At 34.0% G+C, this 19,148-nt stretch overlaps 2 protein-coding genes, 1 non-coding gene and 1 pseudogene across 5 annotated transcripts; 1 reads left to right on the top strand and 3 right to left on the bottom strand.

The window, feature by feature from the left end:
- Positions 1-341: 341 nt before the first annotated feature.
- On the bottom strand, positions 342-4,052 carry LOC126697072 (2-methylene-furan-3-one reductase-like). Of its 3 annotated transcripts, none has more exons than XM_050393902.1 (3): positions 3,973-4,052; positions 1,530-2,016; positions 342-839 (listed from the first exon to the last, which is right to left on the bottom strand). In XM_050393902.1, the coding sequence occupies exons 1-3, from the start codon at positions 4,003-4,005 to the stop codon at positions 487-489; spliced, it is 873 nt and encodes a 290-aa protein (XP_050249859.1). In that variant the 5' UTR covers positions 4,006-4,052; the 3' UTR covers positions 342-486. The 3 variants fall into 3 exon arrangements, with proteins under 3 accessions (XP_050249859.1, XP_050249858.1, XP_050249860.1); XM_050393901.1 differs by lacking the exon at positions 3,973-4,052 and adding an exon at positions 2,603-3,264; XM_050393903.1 differs by lacking the exon at positions 3,973-4,052 and adding an exon at positions 2,603-2,751 and having other exon boundaries at positions 1,530-2,027.
- A 2,654-nt stretch (positions 4,053-6,706) lies between these two features.
- TRNAD-GUC (transfer RNA aspartic acid (anticodon GUC)) lies at positions 6,707-6,778 on the bottom strand. The gene has a single exon. It is a non-coding gene; the product is annotated as a tRNA-Asp (tRNA).
- A 247-nt stretch (positions 6,779-7,025) lies between these two features.
- LOC126697073 (uncharacterized) lies at positions 7,026-15,705 on the top strand. Its single transcript, XM_050393904.1, has 14 exons — positions 7,026-7,204; positions 7,310-7,634; positions 9,052-9,143; positions 9,257-9,276; positions 9,624-9,828; positions 9,929-10,024; positions 10,114-10,229; positions 10,347-10,427; positions 12,130-12,253; positions 12,494-12,543; positions 13,211-13,301; positions 14,603-14,638; positions 14,755-14,852; positions 15,321-15,705. The coding sequence occupies exons 2-14, from the start codon at positions 7,312-7,314 to the stop codon at positions 15,435-15,437; spliced, it is 1,449 nt and encodes a 482-aa protein (XP_050249861.1). The 5' UTR covers positions 7,026-7,204; positions 7,310-7,311; the 3' UTR covers positions 15,438-15,705.
- A 626-nt stretch (positions 15,706-16,331) lies between these two features.
- On the bottom strand, positions 16,332-18,102 carry LOC126696500 (cytochrome P450 704C1-like; annotated as a pseudogene).
- Positions 18,103-19,148: the final 1,046 nt, after the last annotated feature.

The raw sequence follows: 19,148 nt of genomic DNA on the forward strand, positions 1-19,148 counted from the left end.
CATTTTCAACCGCTAGCAATTGTTTATTGATTATACTTCATATGATCATGACTCAACCCATAGGATAACTCTCCATTAACAGTTTTTGGCCTTACTCAGCTAACTATATAAAATTGACAAATTCATTCTACATGTTGTCTATTCTAAAATTTCCATGTCCAAGTTGTTCTCTAAAAAATTTTCTGGTATAAAAATTACCTTTCAAACAACACCAGCTTAAAAGTTCTCTCATCTAGACATAGATTTCAACAATATTTGTCAAACATGAAAGGGAGCATAAAATACTGTAGCAGTAGCTCATTACATTTGAGAAGTTCATGACAAAAGATCAGCCAGAGAAGTGAGAAATGGAACCTTTTTATTTATCTCATCAGAACATCTGAAGTATACTGCAGAGGTAGAATAGTTTGTTTAGAACATGGTATGACAAGCTAAACCTGCCCTTGTAAATTCATATATATTACTCAGAACTATCAGGTGCACAACTCAGGAAACATAAATTTTCTTAAGATCCATTTCAGATGTTACATTGTTCTTGCTCTCTGATGGAATAGAGGAGGGAAGATGCTGTGAAGGGAAGGGAGAGATGACAACTTTTCCTCTTGCTCTTCCAGTTTCCAAATACCGAAAAGCTTCAATTACATCTCCAAAATTATAAGGGCCAGTTGGATCAATCACAGCCTTAAGCTTTCCACCCTCCAAATATGGCCTAAGCTTCTCTAAGTTTTCACCAGAAACTGTCAAGCTCGAATAAACAGCTCTTGGGTTAGTCAAAGGCCATGTTATGTCAACAATTGGCGCGTCATCCTTAGCTACTAAAGAAGAATTCTTGCTGTCACCTGAAGATGAAAATTTTAATGAAAAATGAGGACCAATTGGATAGTGATAGTCTAACAGATAAGCATGCTTAATAGGGTAAATCAGATTCTTGGTTCAATCCCACAATCTAGTAAAAATAACCATGTTACTAACCTTGGTCAAGCTAACAGTGACATGATGAAACACTTTCCTTACAAAGCCTACCAGATAATAAGGAATACTAAATCTCACTTCAAAGCACTGAATTAAAAATTTGCTTTAGAAGAGAAATATTAACAGCTACCAATGACCTTTAAGCTAAATGAAACCCCCATGCTCCATAAGGATTGGGGGGTGGTTGGTGAAATCATGGATTCAAATTTCAAGTCCCAGTAATCAATCAAACAAAAAAATACACTCAAATTGAGTACGTGCACTGCAACCAGTTTTTTAATCACAAGGAAAACAGAAAATGTAAAAAAGAATGAGGCTTTTAGCTCTAATTTTCTCATATTGTTTTCTCCAAAAATGCAAAGCAGTTGTAATGGTTTAAAGTAGTAACAGTACAGCAATCATGCTTTCACATATACAGATTATTTGCCTAATAACAAGGGTCAATAAATTTTAAGATCTATTCAACAAATCAAGTTGCTAATATGAAAAGAGAGCTACCATAGAGCACTTCCCTAGGGTGGAAATTCTAAGTAAAATAATCCATGTGAGAAATTTACCAATTGTATCATAGACGAAATCATATTTCTCGTTGATGTCTTCATATCTAGTCTTTGTGTAGTCTACAACTTTATCAGCACCCAACTTTTTAACAAATTCCACCTTTGGGGTACTAGTTGTAGCCACAACATAAGAAGCTCCATACAAGTGCTTGGCTAGTTGAACAACCAAAGTTCCAACACCACCTGCTCCACCTACTACAAAAATCGATTGCCTCTCTTTAAAACCTGCAGTTTTGAAACCTTCTATTGCAGTCTGAACTGCTAAAGGCAAGCTGGCAGCTTCCTCAAATGAAAGGTTTTTCGGTTTTCTTGCAATCAAACTCTCTTCCACAACTATTAACTCTGCCAGAGTTCCAAGCTGCTTTAAATTTTCTTCTGCATTAAAATCTTGGATGTTCCCATAAATCTCATCACCTATAGCAAATTTCGTAACACTGCTGCCTATTTCTAGCACTACACCAGCCATGTCACAGCCAGGGACCACCTGCACGAATACTAACATAAATGATATATCTTAAAATCTTGCTGGTTCAAATTTAATTGCTAACCTGCTAGGGAGTAGGGGCCAGGAGTTATTTTTTTGCATGTTTGTATAATGTTTTTCAGCAGTATTAGTACAAAGATCTATAAATTTCTCAAAGGTATTAGCATATAATACGTAAAAGATTATTTGCAAGCCACAAATATGCAACATTTTTTCAGCTTAAATTAATATCCTTATTCAACATGAATTTATTATCTATTGTTCTTTACCTTGTCTTTCCTGCCTGCTTCAAATTATTTACAGCAGATCCCTCCCCCCCCCCCAACATATTTTTCTGTTAATCTTAAATGACAAAGTTTTTCTTTCACATCCTGTATCTTAAAATAGTAAACCAACTCATCTTTACAGTAGATTCCAAAGGAGTCCTATGATATAGCAAGACAATATAAAGCAATTCAAACCAATAACTTAACAAATCAGAACTGTTGCTTAGAAAAAAAAAAACATCACATCCCCCCGGCGGTGTGCTGGGTGGCCACTTAGTATAAATTTACTCCTTGTTTTCGCACTTTTGGTTCCTACTCACAGGAAAGTCAGAAGAAAGGATTGGTCTCTGCCGCCTCTTGGAATCGATGGGATTCAAAGCAGCAGCTCGAACTTGGACAAGAAGTTGGTTATGCAGGGGAGTTGGAATAGGGAAGTCTCCCAGTTTGAGGACTTCCTTGGGACCATTCTCCTCGTAAAGCCAAGCTTTCTGCATATTTCAATACAGAGATCTCTTGTCCTCTCCAATTTAGACAGCTAGGAGATACTTTCAAATACTAGATTTAAGGCAGAGCTAAACTGATCAGCTTGAGCCTTATGAGGATAGGGAGAGTTATATTAAGTTATGGAAGGAAAGAACTGAAAATAGTGATTGTACTATCCATGAAAAAAAGATGCTGTGATTAAATGAGTGGATATCAGTGAAGATGATGAAATATCTTATATGCTATATGATTGACATAGTGATTTTTTCTTCTATAATTGGGTAATGGCTCCAGTGATGAGACCAAAATAAATCTCCTCACTGCAATGAACATTAGTGGTACTGATTATGTTGTTCTTGTTTTTGTGTATGAGATAAATGCAAAAAGATTGTGTGGCAGGTGAGCAATGTATTGTGCACATCGATCCAATAGTAGGCATGGGCTCAATTGCTAGTATAACACTATAACTTTGAAGGCTAATCTAGCTACTTGATAAAAATATGTTGATGTTGATACCTTATCTATCTGAAGTGATTAGGGTAGAAAGCATGTGATAGATAGATAAGATCGTATTAGTTTCACCTTGAAGAATGCTCAATCAAGAAGTGGCCCACAAATTTATTGCTCCAGACTTCAAGTTGCAGGTATCCCATTTCAGTAATTATGACAATGGTGAAAACTATCTAATTTTTCAAAGCTATGGCGTTCTCCAATGATGTTCCATTCATTTCACCAAAACAATACTCAAGTTTATACTCCAATCTGAAATAGCACCCCTCCGTATTTCTAGTAACTTTTGGTGAGCACTTACAGCTTCTTATGTCAACAAAAGAATAGGCAAAACTACAATCAACCATTTTGGGGTTTCAAAACTTTCAATTTATCACATATAATTGCTGAGATAACCTGGCACTTATACCTTAGGTTTACAAACACTGAAATTTTGAGCAATCCCCAGAAAAAAGATAACCTAAAATTAATGGTTCAAACTTGAGATTGGTGGTTTGTGCTATAGAAATTAATTAAGAGAATCATTATTTGGAAATTGACATCCAATCCGTTCTGTTAGCTACAAAAATCTTCAATAATTAAGGTAGTAATAATAATTGAAGGTTTATATATATGCTGGATTGAAGAATATTTGTACAAAGAAGAACTCGCAGCAATAATTATATGGTAGAGACAAAATGACTACTAATAATGTTACCAATGTGAAGGTTGTGACCACTTTCTGTACCATCCATTCCAATGAGGGGGGCTGAGGTAGACAGGGAGCCAGATATATATATATATATATATATATATGTATCCATATATAAGTACAAGTCGCTGTATCATGATGAATATGAAATCCACATATATGTAACCGCGCTTCTCTTTGATAGGCACTAAAAAAAAAGTACTATAACTTAAGGTTAATTCTTGTTACACACTTAGTACATATACACATAATGTGTAATTATTACACAATTACCACTCATAACTTAAACACCATGAGAGAAAATTATCCATTGTTCAAAAAACTTAAATTGTTAGGAAAGAGGAGTGAATTGTTTCAACAAAAAGAAAACAAGCATTGATTCTCAAAAACAGCCTCCATGAACTACACATACATAGCTATATTTCTAAATAGAGTTGTTAACATTCTTATATAATCTAACATTAGCAACATGTTACAAAAAACTACTCATAACACAGGTCACCAACTTCCCTTTTCATCAAGCACATGTTCAAAACAACGTCCCAAATCCTTTTAATAATAATTTTTTTTATAAAAAAAAACATAGAATAAATAAATGATCCAAAGCATCAACATGCACAACACAACACACCCTCTTTCAAAGCCCAAGTAGCCGTGCCCTATATTTGGTAGTGAACTTGTCGTTGAGATCAACGAACCAGCTTACACATGCATTCTTAATTAGGTACACTTTTTGAGAACCACACCAACTGCTTCCACCGCCTAGCCAAAGGCTTCTTGTCACGGATTGTATGCCAACTTCAAGTGTATCTGCCAGTATACTTTTTATTTGCGCAACCACGGTCGCCTTGTTCTCCGCCACTTCTGCCACCGACGACGACTCCATGGCCTTGCCCAAATTTCTGATGAAATTGTTTTCTCAACGTCAAAGAAGATGCTGCGCCGAGTTTGGTTGTGGGTTTGGACTTTGGAATGGTTAAGGAATTAGGTTTTGATTGTATTTAATTGAAGGTTTTTGCTTTTTCGTGAAGTAAAAGCAATATACTTATGGGTTTTTTTTTGTAATAATTGATATGGTTGATAATTATAAATTATAATAATGAAAAATAAATTTTAATATTGGAAATACAAGATGGCACAAGTTATTAAATGATGTATTTATATTTTTTTGAAAGAAAAAAAATAATGTCTTTAAAAGACGCAATCGTAGTGAATTGATGTGGTGCAAGCCAATGAACTATTAACAAGTTTTTTTTTTTTTTTTTTTTTAATTGCATTACAATTTACAACTCATAATTGAATATTTATTATTCTTTAATATCTAAACCTTAATTAGGTCCTCTTTAACAAGACTCAAAAAAAAAAAAAAAATCTCCATATAATGTCTAACATATGTGAAGTGGGATTGAGGATATTACAAATTAAACTACATAAGTTTTACAAATTGATATTAACAAAATTAATTTAATATTAATTTTGACACATTGGATTGATGAAATCATGCAATAACCCTACAAACCCAATTGTTATGATTGGTACATAATAAAAATGGTGTTAATGATAAACTTAAATAAAAGTGATGTGATTCTAATCACAACAAATCATATTAACGAATTGTGAAAATTATTATGTATTGTCCTATCCTAAAAGGAGCTTTAGAATAACTTAGTTGGAATGGTCCTGATGTCACTCTCCCTGTTCAGAGCTCTTCTTCTAAACCCCACAAGTCAATTGAGCTTTCTCACAATGTCATATTAACTAATCTCCAGGCTATAGATGTGTTTCTTCTTTAATGATTAGTTTTTCTTCTTTTAATGATTAGTTTTTTTTCATGTGTGTTTGGTTGGAATAATAGAAAAATAGAGAGATGAAAAACTCTTTTATTTGATTTAGAAGAAAAATAAGATAATAGAAAATATAATTTATATAAATTTACTCTCATTTCCCTATTACATTCAAAAAATAGTTTAAAAGGGAAAAAATTTTCTGATATTAAAAAATTAAAGAAACCTTACTGTTAAAGTTGAGAAAAAAAAAATGCACACATAAGTAGGAGGAGGTGGAGGTAGAAGGGTAATTTCTCATCAAGCCCCCTCTAACATCCCCCCCCCCCCCCCCCCAATTTCTCATCAAATTAGTGAAACAAAAAATGTTAGAACAATGACCAATTCCACAACTATCTAATGTGGCTAACTATGAGTAGTATGAAAAAGAAAAAAAAAAAGTTCATATAAAAGTAATAAGCAATCAACATAATCTGTCACATAAAATAGTTATGAAAATGAATGTAAAATTAGTTGTAGTCCTAGTATTATTTGGGAGACTCCAAAATCACCCCAAATGATGGGCTCAGCCTGCCTGAGGAGAAAACTCTTGTGCCTTACCAAAATCTCTCTCATTTTCCCCCTCAACCATACACTCTCCCATACCATTTTCTCTACACTTTTATCTCCCTCATTTTCCATCTCCTAATTTTCACCCCAACTAAATGCACTCTTAATGAAACACTTATTCACAAAAAAAAATATAAATAAGAATTGAGGATCAAGTTTTTTTTTTTTTTTAGAGAGGTAGGGAAATTTTTTTTTTGTAAAAAAGAAGAGGAGAGGTAGGAAACATGGTTTTATACATTGTCTTATCGACTGCCAGCGTTAGTATAGTGTATTGGGGGGGAAAAGTCAGATGTACGGTACCAGTTAAAACTGAAATGCTCAAAACAGAGAAACATTAAAAAGGATATCGCCGTTGCCGGGGATCGAACCCGGGTCACCCGCGTGACAGGCGGGAATACTCACCACTATACTACAACGACCAGTTGGCTAATTGTTTACGAATAAAACTATATATAATTTAAAATTAGCTAATAACTATAAAAGAAAGTAAAGAAAGGTTTCTTCGGCCCTTCAGGCCCCCTTTTTTTTTTTCTTTAATTTTTTTTTTAAGTATTACTAACATTTAATATTTCCCGTATGTAGCACGAATTCGATTCCACGAAGAAATATTAAATTTTCATTAATTTATTCTCCCAAAAAAAAAAAAAAAAACCATTTATTTAACTTAATATTCCCATTTACACCTCCAAATTCCACAATCTCGTTTTCGTGATTAATAAAAGTGAAAAAAAAAAAAAAAAAACAGTAATTCAAAATTTGTTGTTGAACTCAAAAATTCCCTTTTTGATTTTTCCAGAGCCAAGCTTGAAGCACTCCGTCGGAAATCATCTCGGAAAAAAAAAATGGTGAGAATCTCTCTCTCTCTCTCTCTCTCTGGCTCGCTCTCTCTTTAGCTTTCGCCTTTTGAATTTTGACTTGATCACATAAATTTCCCTCTTTTTGTGTTTCAGACATGAGCTTCCTGAAGGAACTCATCGACTCTTTTGGCTCAATCTTTAGCTCCCCAGCCTACGATTCCAACCCAAACCCAAACCCAAACCCTATCCATCCCAATTCTTCTTCTTCTTCTTCATCATCAACCATGGAAGGCGTGTCGAACGAGCGCGTCGCACACAAGCTCAAGGGTTACCACGACTTGGCAACGGAAGAGATCGCCAAGGCCGTTAGAGCCGAAGAGTGGGGCTTAGTCGACGATGCTATTCTTCACTACAAAAACGCCCAGAGAATACTCCTCGAAGCTAGTTCCACTCCTGCTCCTTCATATATTACCTCCAGGTAATTCTATTTTCACCCCCTTTTTTTTTTGGGTTTGCATTCTGTTTTGCTGCTGAGAAAGTTGTACATTGTGTTTTGTTTTTGGTTATATAAACTTTAAGTAATTGGTGTTTTTTGTCCTCTCTTTTACGGCGAATTTGTTTTGAAATTGCTTGAACAGATTGTAGCTAGATGGGAGTTTTCTGAGCTTGGCATTAGCTCTGGTGTCTAATACTTTAGGAAAAATGATATGGGCATTCATATTTTGTTCTATAAATTTAGTCTAAGATGGCCTCACTTAGCAAACCCGTGTATATGGTTAATTAATTCTGGTGGCAAACCCATGTATAATGGGGCTTAAATGTAGATTTTAGAAAGGTCTGGTAGATTTTTTTGCAATAGAAGAATTGAGAGGTTTCCAGGTTAGCAGTTTAATGGTACAAAGAATGGGTTTTATATGCAATGGAGAGATTGGAAAGCATTAAAAACATCCTTTCATTTGTCATCAGGTTGGAAAGAGTTCTTGTGCGTCTTTAAGGTTTTGTTGTAGAACATCATAGTCGTCTTAAGATCTCTCTGATCTGATTGGTTGAGGAAGATTTAATTAGATGTGAATTTTAAGTGTTTCTATCTGGATTGTGAAACATCTTAGTTTATTTCTTTAATGATCTCTTGATAAAATCGGGTTGTGGCATTTTTTCAGCAATTGGAAAGGGGAATGGACATTCTCTATGTATCAAAGAGATTTAGGATATTGTTGGGTCTATTTATTAACTCTTTTCTCGCAAGTTGAGATTTACAAATCTTGTTAAAGTTATCTCACATCAAAGGAAGTTCATATCTGAGTGTTAGATAGTACTTCCAATACTAGTGCTCCTTTTCCTTCTATAAATGAAATCTTTTGTATAACTCTTTATCTTGGAACATGTTCTTCTTCTTCTTTTAAAACTTTTTTCCTTTCCTTTCCTTTCTTTTCTTTTGAAAGTGGATTAGGGGCTAGTTTAAAGGATTCGGATTTCACATAACTCTATACTACTAGTGCACACATCCGTTACCAACTTAGCAATTGGTCCTTTATAGTGAAAGTGAAGTGTTAACCAAACAGATTTCATGAATGTACATTTTTTGTAATTACTTAGGTTACCAAAATAAGTAAATTGTTGATATTGAAGTTGTTCCCAATGCTTTGCATGAGTCTAGTGGAGTTGGAAATATGAATTTTGGATTTAACTCTTCTTCTTTCTTTTTTTTCTTTGCCTTATTTTCAATTATGTTTACTCTAAAGGGTAGCTCAAACAATTGGGGGCCACACCTTATGAAGCCAGTCACTAGTTCGAATCTCTCCCTCTCCTTGGAGTCAAAACTTACTTATTAAATATGTGTGTGTGGGGGTAGTCATTCTTTATTTGTATTATTTAAATAGATGGTTTTGTAACAGTGAACAAGAGAAGGTGAAATCTTATCGTCAAAAAATATCAAAATGGCAGGGTCATGTGTCAGAAAGATTACAAGCTTTAAGTAGGCGTGCAGGTTCGTTTCTCATACTGTTAAGACTGATCATGCATTGTTTTTTAAGTTGATATGGATTTATAGAGAGTGCTTATACTTCTTCCTCTCTCTTTTCTGCCCCCTTCTTGTTTCAGGTGGCACATCGACAAGCAAGGTATTTGTTCTTGTTGAATTATAAGAGTAGATTTTTATTTTAGTTTATATTTTCCACTTGAAGCGTGATTATGCTTTTTCTGGTAAGTAGGTGTATTTTTAGTTGAATTTTTCCCACTTAATCCTTTCTTGATTTTATTTAATTGGAAATGTGTTTGGACAATGTTCTTCACCTTTCATTTTTACTATTCTTCAAGTCCTTAATACTTATAAACTAGCCTTGCTGTTTTTTTGTTTCCTTTTTAAAGAACATCAACGATGATTACACACCCATTTTTCTTTTCTTTTTTTTTTTTTTAAATAAAATAATCTTGATTATGACCTAGATGCTTTTCTTTTTTATTTCAGAGCCCTGCACTGTATCCTAGAAAGGATGTTTTGAAAAAATCTTCTTCTTTTAGTACAAACAGCCCAAGTATGAGGAATCAGACAGATAAAGTTGTAAGCTCTAAACCTACAAAAGAAGCTAACTCTGGTTATGAAGACAAATTGGTTGAAATGATAAATAGTACAATAGTGGATAGAAGTCCGTCCGTTAAATGGGAAGATGTTGGTATGAAATTATTAATGCTCTGTTTTTCTCATTTTCTGTTTCCTTCAGTAGTCACGTAGCTCATTAAATAACAAAGTTACTTATTTGAGTTTGTTTGCAGCTGGTCTTGAGAAGGCAAAGCAAGCTTTAATGGAGATGGTAATCTTGCCAACTAAAAGAAGGGACTTATTTACTGGTCTTCGGAGGCCAGCTAGAGGTAATGACACAATTCTTTGGAATACTTTTACATACAGACCAGTGACACTCCAAAAATTAGTTTAATGAGAAAATATCTGATGTTATTAGGTTTGCTTCTCTTTGGTCCACCCGGTAATGGGAAGACCATGCTTGCCAAAGCAGTTGCTTCAGAGTCTGAGGCAACATTTTTTAACGTCTCTGCATCTTCCTTGACATCAAAATGGGTGTGTCTCTGTCCTTGATTTATTAATTTGTTTTAAAGATCATGATGTCTATGGTTCTTCTTTTAGTTATTGTCCTTATTGGAGAGGGTCTTATAAGTTTTATTTACATTGAAATAGGTGGGGGAGGCTGAAAAGCTTGTACGGGCTCTGTTCATGGTTGCTAAATCCAGACAGCCATCTGTAATTTTCATGGATGAAGTATGCTATCCTTTCTGCAAACTACATTGTGAGGGTCTTAGTAGTCACCATACTTGGTTTTCCTTGAAGTATGCTATTCCTTTTATGCTTAAGTAGATTGTGTAGTTCATGAAGGAACATTGAGTGCATAAAGTTTGCATTGCATTGCTGTGTCCTATGGCACTTTTCAGATTCGTATTTGTTTGGAACTTGAGCTGGAACTTGATATACCAATCTTAGTTGGCTGAAATTGATTGTATTGGAGAATGAACAATTATTGCTGTGGCTAGGAGTTGAGTTTCATATTGTTATTTAGTAATCTGAATGATAATCTTGTCTTACAATAAAATTAATCAAATACATGAATATTTGTGAAGGTTGCAAATTCATATTTTACATATTAGGGCATTCACAATGAGCTCAACAGAGTTCTAGTTAAGTTTTGCTAGAAAAGCCTTTTTCTTTTGTAACTGCCAACCATTTTGTTACATTCCCCAATGAACTCTCTATTTTATTCTTTATTCCATTTTTTTTTTTTTAATCTTTCTATTTCAATGTCAAATTTTTTCTTCTCCTCCATCACCACATTTCCTCATTCAACCCACAGAAATGAACAACAACATCACTCCCAATCTGTGAATGCACAAAATATGCACCAACAAGATCCATGGCCAAGCTTACTGGAACCCTAAACCCAAGCCCATTAATAAACCCATCTGAACTGAGTCCTAACCCAATCAATGAACCCCTGCTGCCAGCTCAGATCAGATCATCGATCCCCCAGCCACCACCACAAACTCAAGTGTCAACGTCAAAGCCAATATGTAAGCTGCAAGATCCACCCATGCATTAGTCCGATCTGGATCTAATCAGTTCCATTGGAAGCCATGTTGCTTGCCATTGCCAAACCATGCCACCACAAGGACCATCATGATGTGTGTCAGTACCATCTCGTTGCCATTACCAACATACTGATCTGCCACCAGGAGACCTCCATTGAACAACTGTCTCACTCGTTGGGCCAGCATCAAAGAAGAAGAGTGGAGCAAAGTAAAAATCAGTTTATTGTACTGGAAGAAGAGAGAGTCTTGGTTGGGAGGGAATAAAAAAGGGATGGCAAAGATTTAGCTTTGCTACTGTAAGTCAACAATTATTGAGTTACTGTAGCAAAGCAAAAATCTGTTGAGTCAGTGGTGAGCTCGTTGGAGACGAAAAAGTAAGTTTTTTTCATCAAAATTTTGAGAATGGGGTTTGTTGAGCTCATTGTGAATGCTCTTAGGGGCCTATTGGGTAGCATTGTTCAACTTTGCTTCCCTCGTGTTTTCCTTCTTCTTTTTCTCTCCTAAACGTACTCTATAACCATTGTGAAATGACTATGTTAGAAACTTGTCTTTTTTTACACTCAACCATCATTTAGATGTTTACCACCACAACCTCCACCACCATCAGTGCTATGTCCACCGTAACCACCATCTGCACTATTGGTGTTATTCTTCCTTGTAATTGGGATTTTAAGGTTTGTTGTTTGTTGTTGAGTTCCATTACCTAACTTTGCTTTCATCATATAAACTAGTATAATATTTACTATTATTAAGACTTGTTCTTTGGTTTGCTTATGAAATGGAGAATGGGATGGTGCTTTAATTGGAATTTTTGTTTATTCCAAATTTGTAACATTTTGAAATGGTAATTAATTATTCTTTTTTTGTATGATTGTTAACAGATTGATAGTGTCATGTCAACAAGATTGGCTAATGAAAATGATGCGAGTCGAAGGTTAAAGTCAGAGTTTCTTATACAATTTGATGGGGTGGCCTCTAATAGTAATGATGTAATAATTGTCATTGGTGAGCTCTATATTTAATTCAGTAAGGTTTTGTCTTCACCTTTTGGAGTCAGCTACATGCATCTTTCACAGTGGTGTTGTTTAATAGGCCACATATTTTATTCAATAGTATACCATCATGTCCAACATCCATGGACGTTTCTTTTGGTGTCCTTGCTGGATTTGATTTCTATTGATGTAATTTGCATATCTAATGCTTCAGTTTCATTTTCTAATTTTCTCTGCTTTCATGCTCATGCAGGTGCTACTAATAAGCCACAAGAACTGGATGACGCAGTTCTTAGGAGATTGGTTAGTATTTGTCATGAATGTGCTGCAACTCAATTGTTTTGGGAAATTAAATTATGAAATATGAAGTGCTGAGTTTTTTTTACATTCAAGGATAAATATTAATGAATCATTATTAGTTATATTATTTTTGGTTTGTCTAATATCATGTGGTATTTATACATAGAAGTTGCATTGTAATTGGATTTAGCCTTCCATTTGATGCAATAAGAGCTTAGTTACTGTAATAGTAGTTTTCAGTCACTTTCTTCATGCTTCGATGTCCTTGTCCTTTTTGGTGGGAGCAAACTTATAAAAGATGCCAAGCCTTCAGGGCCAGAAAGTACAAGGAGTGGCAAAAGGGGTGGGGGGGAAGGAACTTATGAATGTCGTTTAGTTCAACTTGAAGGCAAATAGAGAGTTTTAGCCCTAGTGTCTAGAGAACTCACCTAGGGTAGTGGCTGGAATATACTAATTGCTCACGTTTTTTAAATTTCAAAAAGATTCTAATGTGAAGAAAGATATCACACAACAAACAACTAGATTAGCATATTAAAAGATTGTTTAGCTTTTGTTTTCCTTTTTTCCTTATTGAAAGCTTCATATATTGTTTTTTGGCAGATTATCAGAATTTTTTACTCAATTTTATTTTTGGTAATGTGACTCAGTTTAATGTGAAACCCTGAACCAGGTGAAGCGAATATACATACCTTTACCAGATGAAAATGTTAGAAGACTACTTCTTAAGAACAAACTCAAGGGCCAGGCCTTTTCCTTACCCAGTAAGAATATACTGTATTTTATCTTGAAGCTTGTCTTTTTTAAACGAACAATTCATATTTCTTATCAGTATCTTTAAAAAGCTGCTTATGGTTGTACTCTTTTTGTTATTACTTTTGAGGCAAAATAAAGTGAACTTGTAGAACTTTTTTTTTTTTTTTCTTAATTCAAATCTGGTTGCATTAAACTACTAGAAAGGTTTTTCTTTTTTCTGGGAGTCCCATGGAAGGGTAGAAAGGAATGTTGCCCAAATTGGCTACACCTTTTAGAGTGGCTAGTAATAAATTTTTATGGGAAGTTCTTATTAAGTCCCAGAAAAGATGAAACTCTATTGGAACTATTTTCATTTTTAGCTGTTAAATCATCACCCTCTCTAGATCGAGCTTCTATTGTAGATCTGAAAGGTCACGTGTGATATTAAGCTAGTTTGGTCCAATATTTTGAGATACCTAAAGCATCAAAGTTAATTGGGAGGGATAGAAACAGGAATAAGAAAGTTGTAGGGTTTACTCTCTCCACTATTTTGTTGTAAGAAGAAGAAGAAACATCCAAAATAATTAGGAATGATTGAAACTAGAATAAGAAAGTTGTAGGTTTCACTCTCACCTGAATACTATCTCTTATATACTACCATAATTACAAAAAGTACCCTAGATGCATATTGTTTACTGATGATATTGTAGCCAACAACATGATAAAAATAGTCCTCTATGTTAATGTTCTCCTTTAGTTCATTGTAGAAAACCTCTGTGAGCACAATATGAAGTTAGCATGGTTATGCTTTGGAAAATATGGAGAGTAAATGAATTTGACACCTGGAGATACACACCTGAATCCATGTTCAGGGATAGACCTATATGGTATACGTATGGATGCATGTATTGATTCATCTACTTGTAGCAGGTGTGCTGGGGTACCAGGCACCAATCAATGAAACAAATTGAATATCTTTTTTTTGATAAGTAAAACAAATTGAATATCTGGTCCCATCTGTTTGCAAGTCAAAACATACTTGTCAATGTATATCTAGTGTGATTATAAGCAACAGTTATAGGCCTCCAAAAGACAGATAGATTGGCCAGTTCTTTGGTTGAAACAAGTTTTTCAACATAGGTAATTAATTAGACTACTGGATTTTTCTGTTACTGAAACATGGTATCTCATTATATAGCACTCAAAAGGAAGTGAATTGTGCAGGCATAGCTCATGTGACCTGTGCAATGTTGTTAGTGTCCCTTTTAACTGCACTGAATTATGAAAAGTATGAATCAGATGACGATTTGCTTCTCATTATTTTTGACAGGTGGAGATATAGAGAGACTTGCCAGAGTGACAGAGGGTAACATAATTATGCCACCTAAGAGACTTGTCGCAAAACAAAAACTCAAACAACATTTAAAAAAAAAAATTGTTCTAGTTCAATTGAAATTACAAATTGTTATTCTTGATGGACAGGATATTCTGGAAGTGATCTACAAGCATTATGCGAAGAGGCTGCAATGATGCCAATCAGAGAGCTAGGTGCTAACATTCTTACTGTCAAAGCAAATCAGGTAATCTAAACTTGTATACAGTTGTAACCCTATTTGTGACCTAGTAACTGATTCTTAAATGGTTCTAGAATTCTCCCTCCGTATTGTGTCTGAAATTGATTTGGTGGTGTAAACAACTTCCTAATATATGCCAAAAATGAGGGTGCAAGCTGGTATGGAACATGCACTGACCCTTTTAATTGTCCAAGCAGTAGCCCTCTTAATTGTCCAAGCTGTAAAACTAATGTGGAATTTATTTTCCATCAACCCTCTTTTTATTTTTTTCAACAATTGGTGATATTTTGTTTACATGGTTTAAGCTTTTTAGTAGAGTATGTTAATTAAGTTAGCGTAATTGCTATACATCTGAGCAATCGGATGTGGTTTATTTAAACCTTCCACTTTGACTAGTAAATATTAGGTTGTGTTGCTTTTCTTAAGAAATCATGCTATATGTTCTAATCTTAACTGTTTTTCTTTAAAAATCAGGTGAGGCCACTAAGATATGAAGATTTCCATAAGGCAATGACGGTCATCAGACCCAGCTTAAACAAAAGCAAGTGGGAAGAGCTTGAGCAATGGAATGAAGAGTATGGCTCTAACTGAATTTTTTACATGTTACGATTTTAACAATTCAAAGCAAAGCTGTGTTATAGTGATTCAAACCTACCGGCTACCAGTGAGTGGTAAAAAGGAAAAGGCAAATCCTAGTTGTCTACATTGTGTAAATGTCACTCCTCACAACCTGAATCTTTCTATTGTTGAATGATCTGTATTCTTCTGCACAATTACCAAGACTGGTCTTTATATCTCTAAAAAGTTTATTGTAAAACAATTTGAATGAAGTTTATATATGGTTTATGAATTGTCATCATTTTGTGGTATATGGAATCTTGTTAAGAAGAGGAACCAGATCAGGAATATATAAATGGTTAAGAATAATATAAATATTTAATCTATATGTTAAGAATATGATTTTATTGTTGGGAGTAAATTTACAATTTGGATAGCTTACTTTGGGGAAAAAAAATCCACAATTTAGAAAGTTGTTGGGATGTTAAATCTAGGAGATAGTTTGAATGCACTGTAAAATTACCCCTTGTTTTTTATAATTAGGTTGAATGCTTGGCTTTTGTCCTGAAAATCATTCCTGATAGAACTTAGAAGTAACATGCTACTTTCAGTGCAACATCAGGTGAAGACAAGCTATTTTCAACAAATTTGTTAAACATGAAGAGAAGCACACCAAAAAATGTAGTTTTCCAATGTCAAACCAACCTTGAATCTACTTGTTAACGCCTCACCATTAGTGGTGGAGCAACACATTTGATTTATCAACTTTCAGATAAGTAGATGATTTTGCGTCATAGCAAGTGAAAATTCCTTGATGGTTTTGAAGGAAAAGTTTTTACAATGAAGCAATGAGTAGTATTAGAATAACCCTCCATGCTAGTTTCCCGGATTACTGTAAAAATGTGCACAAACCGCAAATGACAGGCAATGATGATAGTGAACTTCAGTTGAAAAGTGTTGTACAGTCCAATTATTAATACCTTAAAAGTTGAATTCAAGTTCCTTGTTAAGTTGTTATACACTTCAGGAGCACCAATGGAGAACAGTGGAACGTTATTTACTTATTTTGCTTCACATACTGGAGTTTACGACTGTCCTAGAAATTGTAAAAACATGGAGACCACCATCAATCTGGAGAGTGACCATTGTCCTATAAGTTACATTTTTCATATTCATATCATCAGTTAGTTTAAACAGGAAGAGGCGGAGTAGAGCAATTGAAACTATTTTAATCTGCAGGTAAGCAAAGTCATTCCCTAGGAAAATTCGAGGGCCCGCCTGCAACCCAAGTATTTATGAGGTAACTAAAAGACGATACATACGTTTGAATGGTCAGGTTGAAAAATTCCATTGTCGAGCCATCTTTTCTGGTCGAAACTCTTTGGCATATTTTCCCCAAATATAAGGCATCCTGCCCATGGCAAAGCCCATGTAGAATATCACATTTTCACATCCCCATTTTTTCAGTCTATAGCCATCAAGAAGACTGTCGTCCATATCTGCAGACCTCCCATTCTTGAAGTACACCAAAGAGACCACGTTACCAAACTATCAAAATTCAAAAGTAATGTTTTCATGAAGCCCATTGTTAAAACTTCATAAATAATTGTAATTACTAGAAATATAACAAATAGTAGCAGATAGTAAAATTTGTGTCCAAATTAAACACCGATAAAGTTTCTAGATTAATTCCCCATGCAGGAACTGCAGGGTATAGCCTCAAAGTCTTGTTGGGTTTCATATAATATTATCACAAACATTAGCAATTCAAAATATTAATCACACACAAGAACACAAATATTTATGTGGAAAACCCTTTCTCTTGAAGGGAAAAAATCACGGGACAAACTCCAAATAATTTTACTATTATCAAATCAATTAAAATAATTCTTGTGAATGTCTCACGGCTAAAGAAAAATCTCTCTTGTTTTTCTTTGCTCACACACACTAATTATCTCTTTCAAAGTTAGCAACACCTTACTCTCTCCTCCTTGGCTATCTTCTCAAAGGCGGCAACTCTTTGCTCTCTCCTCCTTGGCTATCTTCTTGAAGGTGGCAATACTTTGCTCTCTCCTTCCTCTTGCATTCCTCTCAAGCGAACATCCATTTTCTTTCTCTTGGTTTCATGCTCCATTTTCCCTCTCCCCATAGGGAGGATCCGTGGGCCAAAACCATCAAATTCTTTGTAGCATTGTCTATTTATAAGACCCTTTTGGTATTCCCTCTTGCACTAGGAATATATTACCTCTTTAACAAGGAGTCTATTTCCTCTTGGACTAGGAATATATTACCTCTTTAATAAGGAATAGACTTCCTTCCACACTAAGGAATAACCTTTTCTTCTATAACAAGGTAACCTAAATTAATTTTTCCTTCTTCAACTAGGAAACCTAATTGACTTTCCAAATCACAATTGGAATTTGAGGCAATTTCCCAACAAGTCTCTGTCAATGCCACATGCAAATAATGCATTTGATCCAGTATTTCATCAGTTATATTTGACATGAACTCATCAATGTTAAGCTTCATCATCTTGATTCTTGACTACTTGTTACATCTCGCACTTCTTGCACAATTATTGCTGTATTAGACGGTTCTTGCAGAGCATATAGAGTAACCATGAGACACTACTTGCACTTGTATCTTTGCCAGCAATCATAAAATTCAAATTTTGTCCCTTAGATATTGATAATTTCATTGTTTTATAATGTATCCATTGATTTTTTTTTTTTTTTTTTTTTTTAACTCCTAGACATTAGTGTAAATTAAATTCATCAATTAACATATACTTTCTAACAAGCTTTATTTGCTGTCTCTACTTGTCCCCCATCCACCGCAAATATTTCCTGGCCAGAAATATCAGCCAAAATATACTGATTACACTTGCCTTTTGAATACTTTTCGAAATCGGTTTTAGCTATATGCTTGATATTTAGATGAGTTTTAGAATTACATAATACTAAGAAAACATGAGCTTATGGTTTGATTGTATATATAACATAACATATAATTGAAATTTTTTTCAAAAAAAAAAAAGCATATATAATTGACATAGAATTTGGCAAGTATTTTAAAAAGAATATTTACTCCATATATAACATAACATATAATTGACATTTTTCTCAAAAAGAAAAAAAGAAAAAAGAGCATATAATTGACATAGAATTTGGCAAGTATTTTAAAGAGAATATGTACTCCAACTATGGAATTTTAAAATTATCAACCCAATCAAAATTTTTTGTTATCTACCAAAAAAAAGTTGTTAAATCGTCTACTATTAATAAAATTCTACATGTTTCTCAAAAGAAAAAAAAAAATCTACACTTTTTAACAAACTAAAAAATAAGAATCTGTACTTATCTCAAAAAAAAAGGTACACTATATATATATATATATGAAAATAATATGTTTCAAAAGAAAAAATTACTTATTACAAACAAAATACTAGTACAAAAAAAATTAGTCCGTTAAAGAAAAACTTAGAGAAACTCATGATATGCTATATCATCCGCAAATAAGAATATGAATATCATGATCTATGGCTCAAGTACAAAAAATATTTTAAAACTTAGCAAAGAGGAGATTACAAAAAATAAAAATAAATAATAGAATTTGTTTATAACCATGTAATATATAGCTTAGTATTTATTAAATATAAGAATATGTGAACAAAATCATTTTAAGAAATTTAAATAATAGATATAGCGACAATAGATATATGGGGTGAAGTTACCATGTTATCAA

This window comes from Quercus robur, chromosome 8, assembly GCF_932294415.1.
Source record: "Quercus robur chromosome 8, dhQueRobu3.1, whole genome shotgun sequence".
Taxonomy (NCBI): Eukaryota; Viridiplantae; Streptophyta; class Magnoliopsida; order Fagales; family Fagaceae; genus Quercus; species Quercus robur.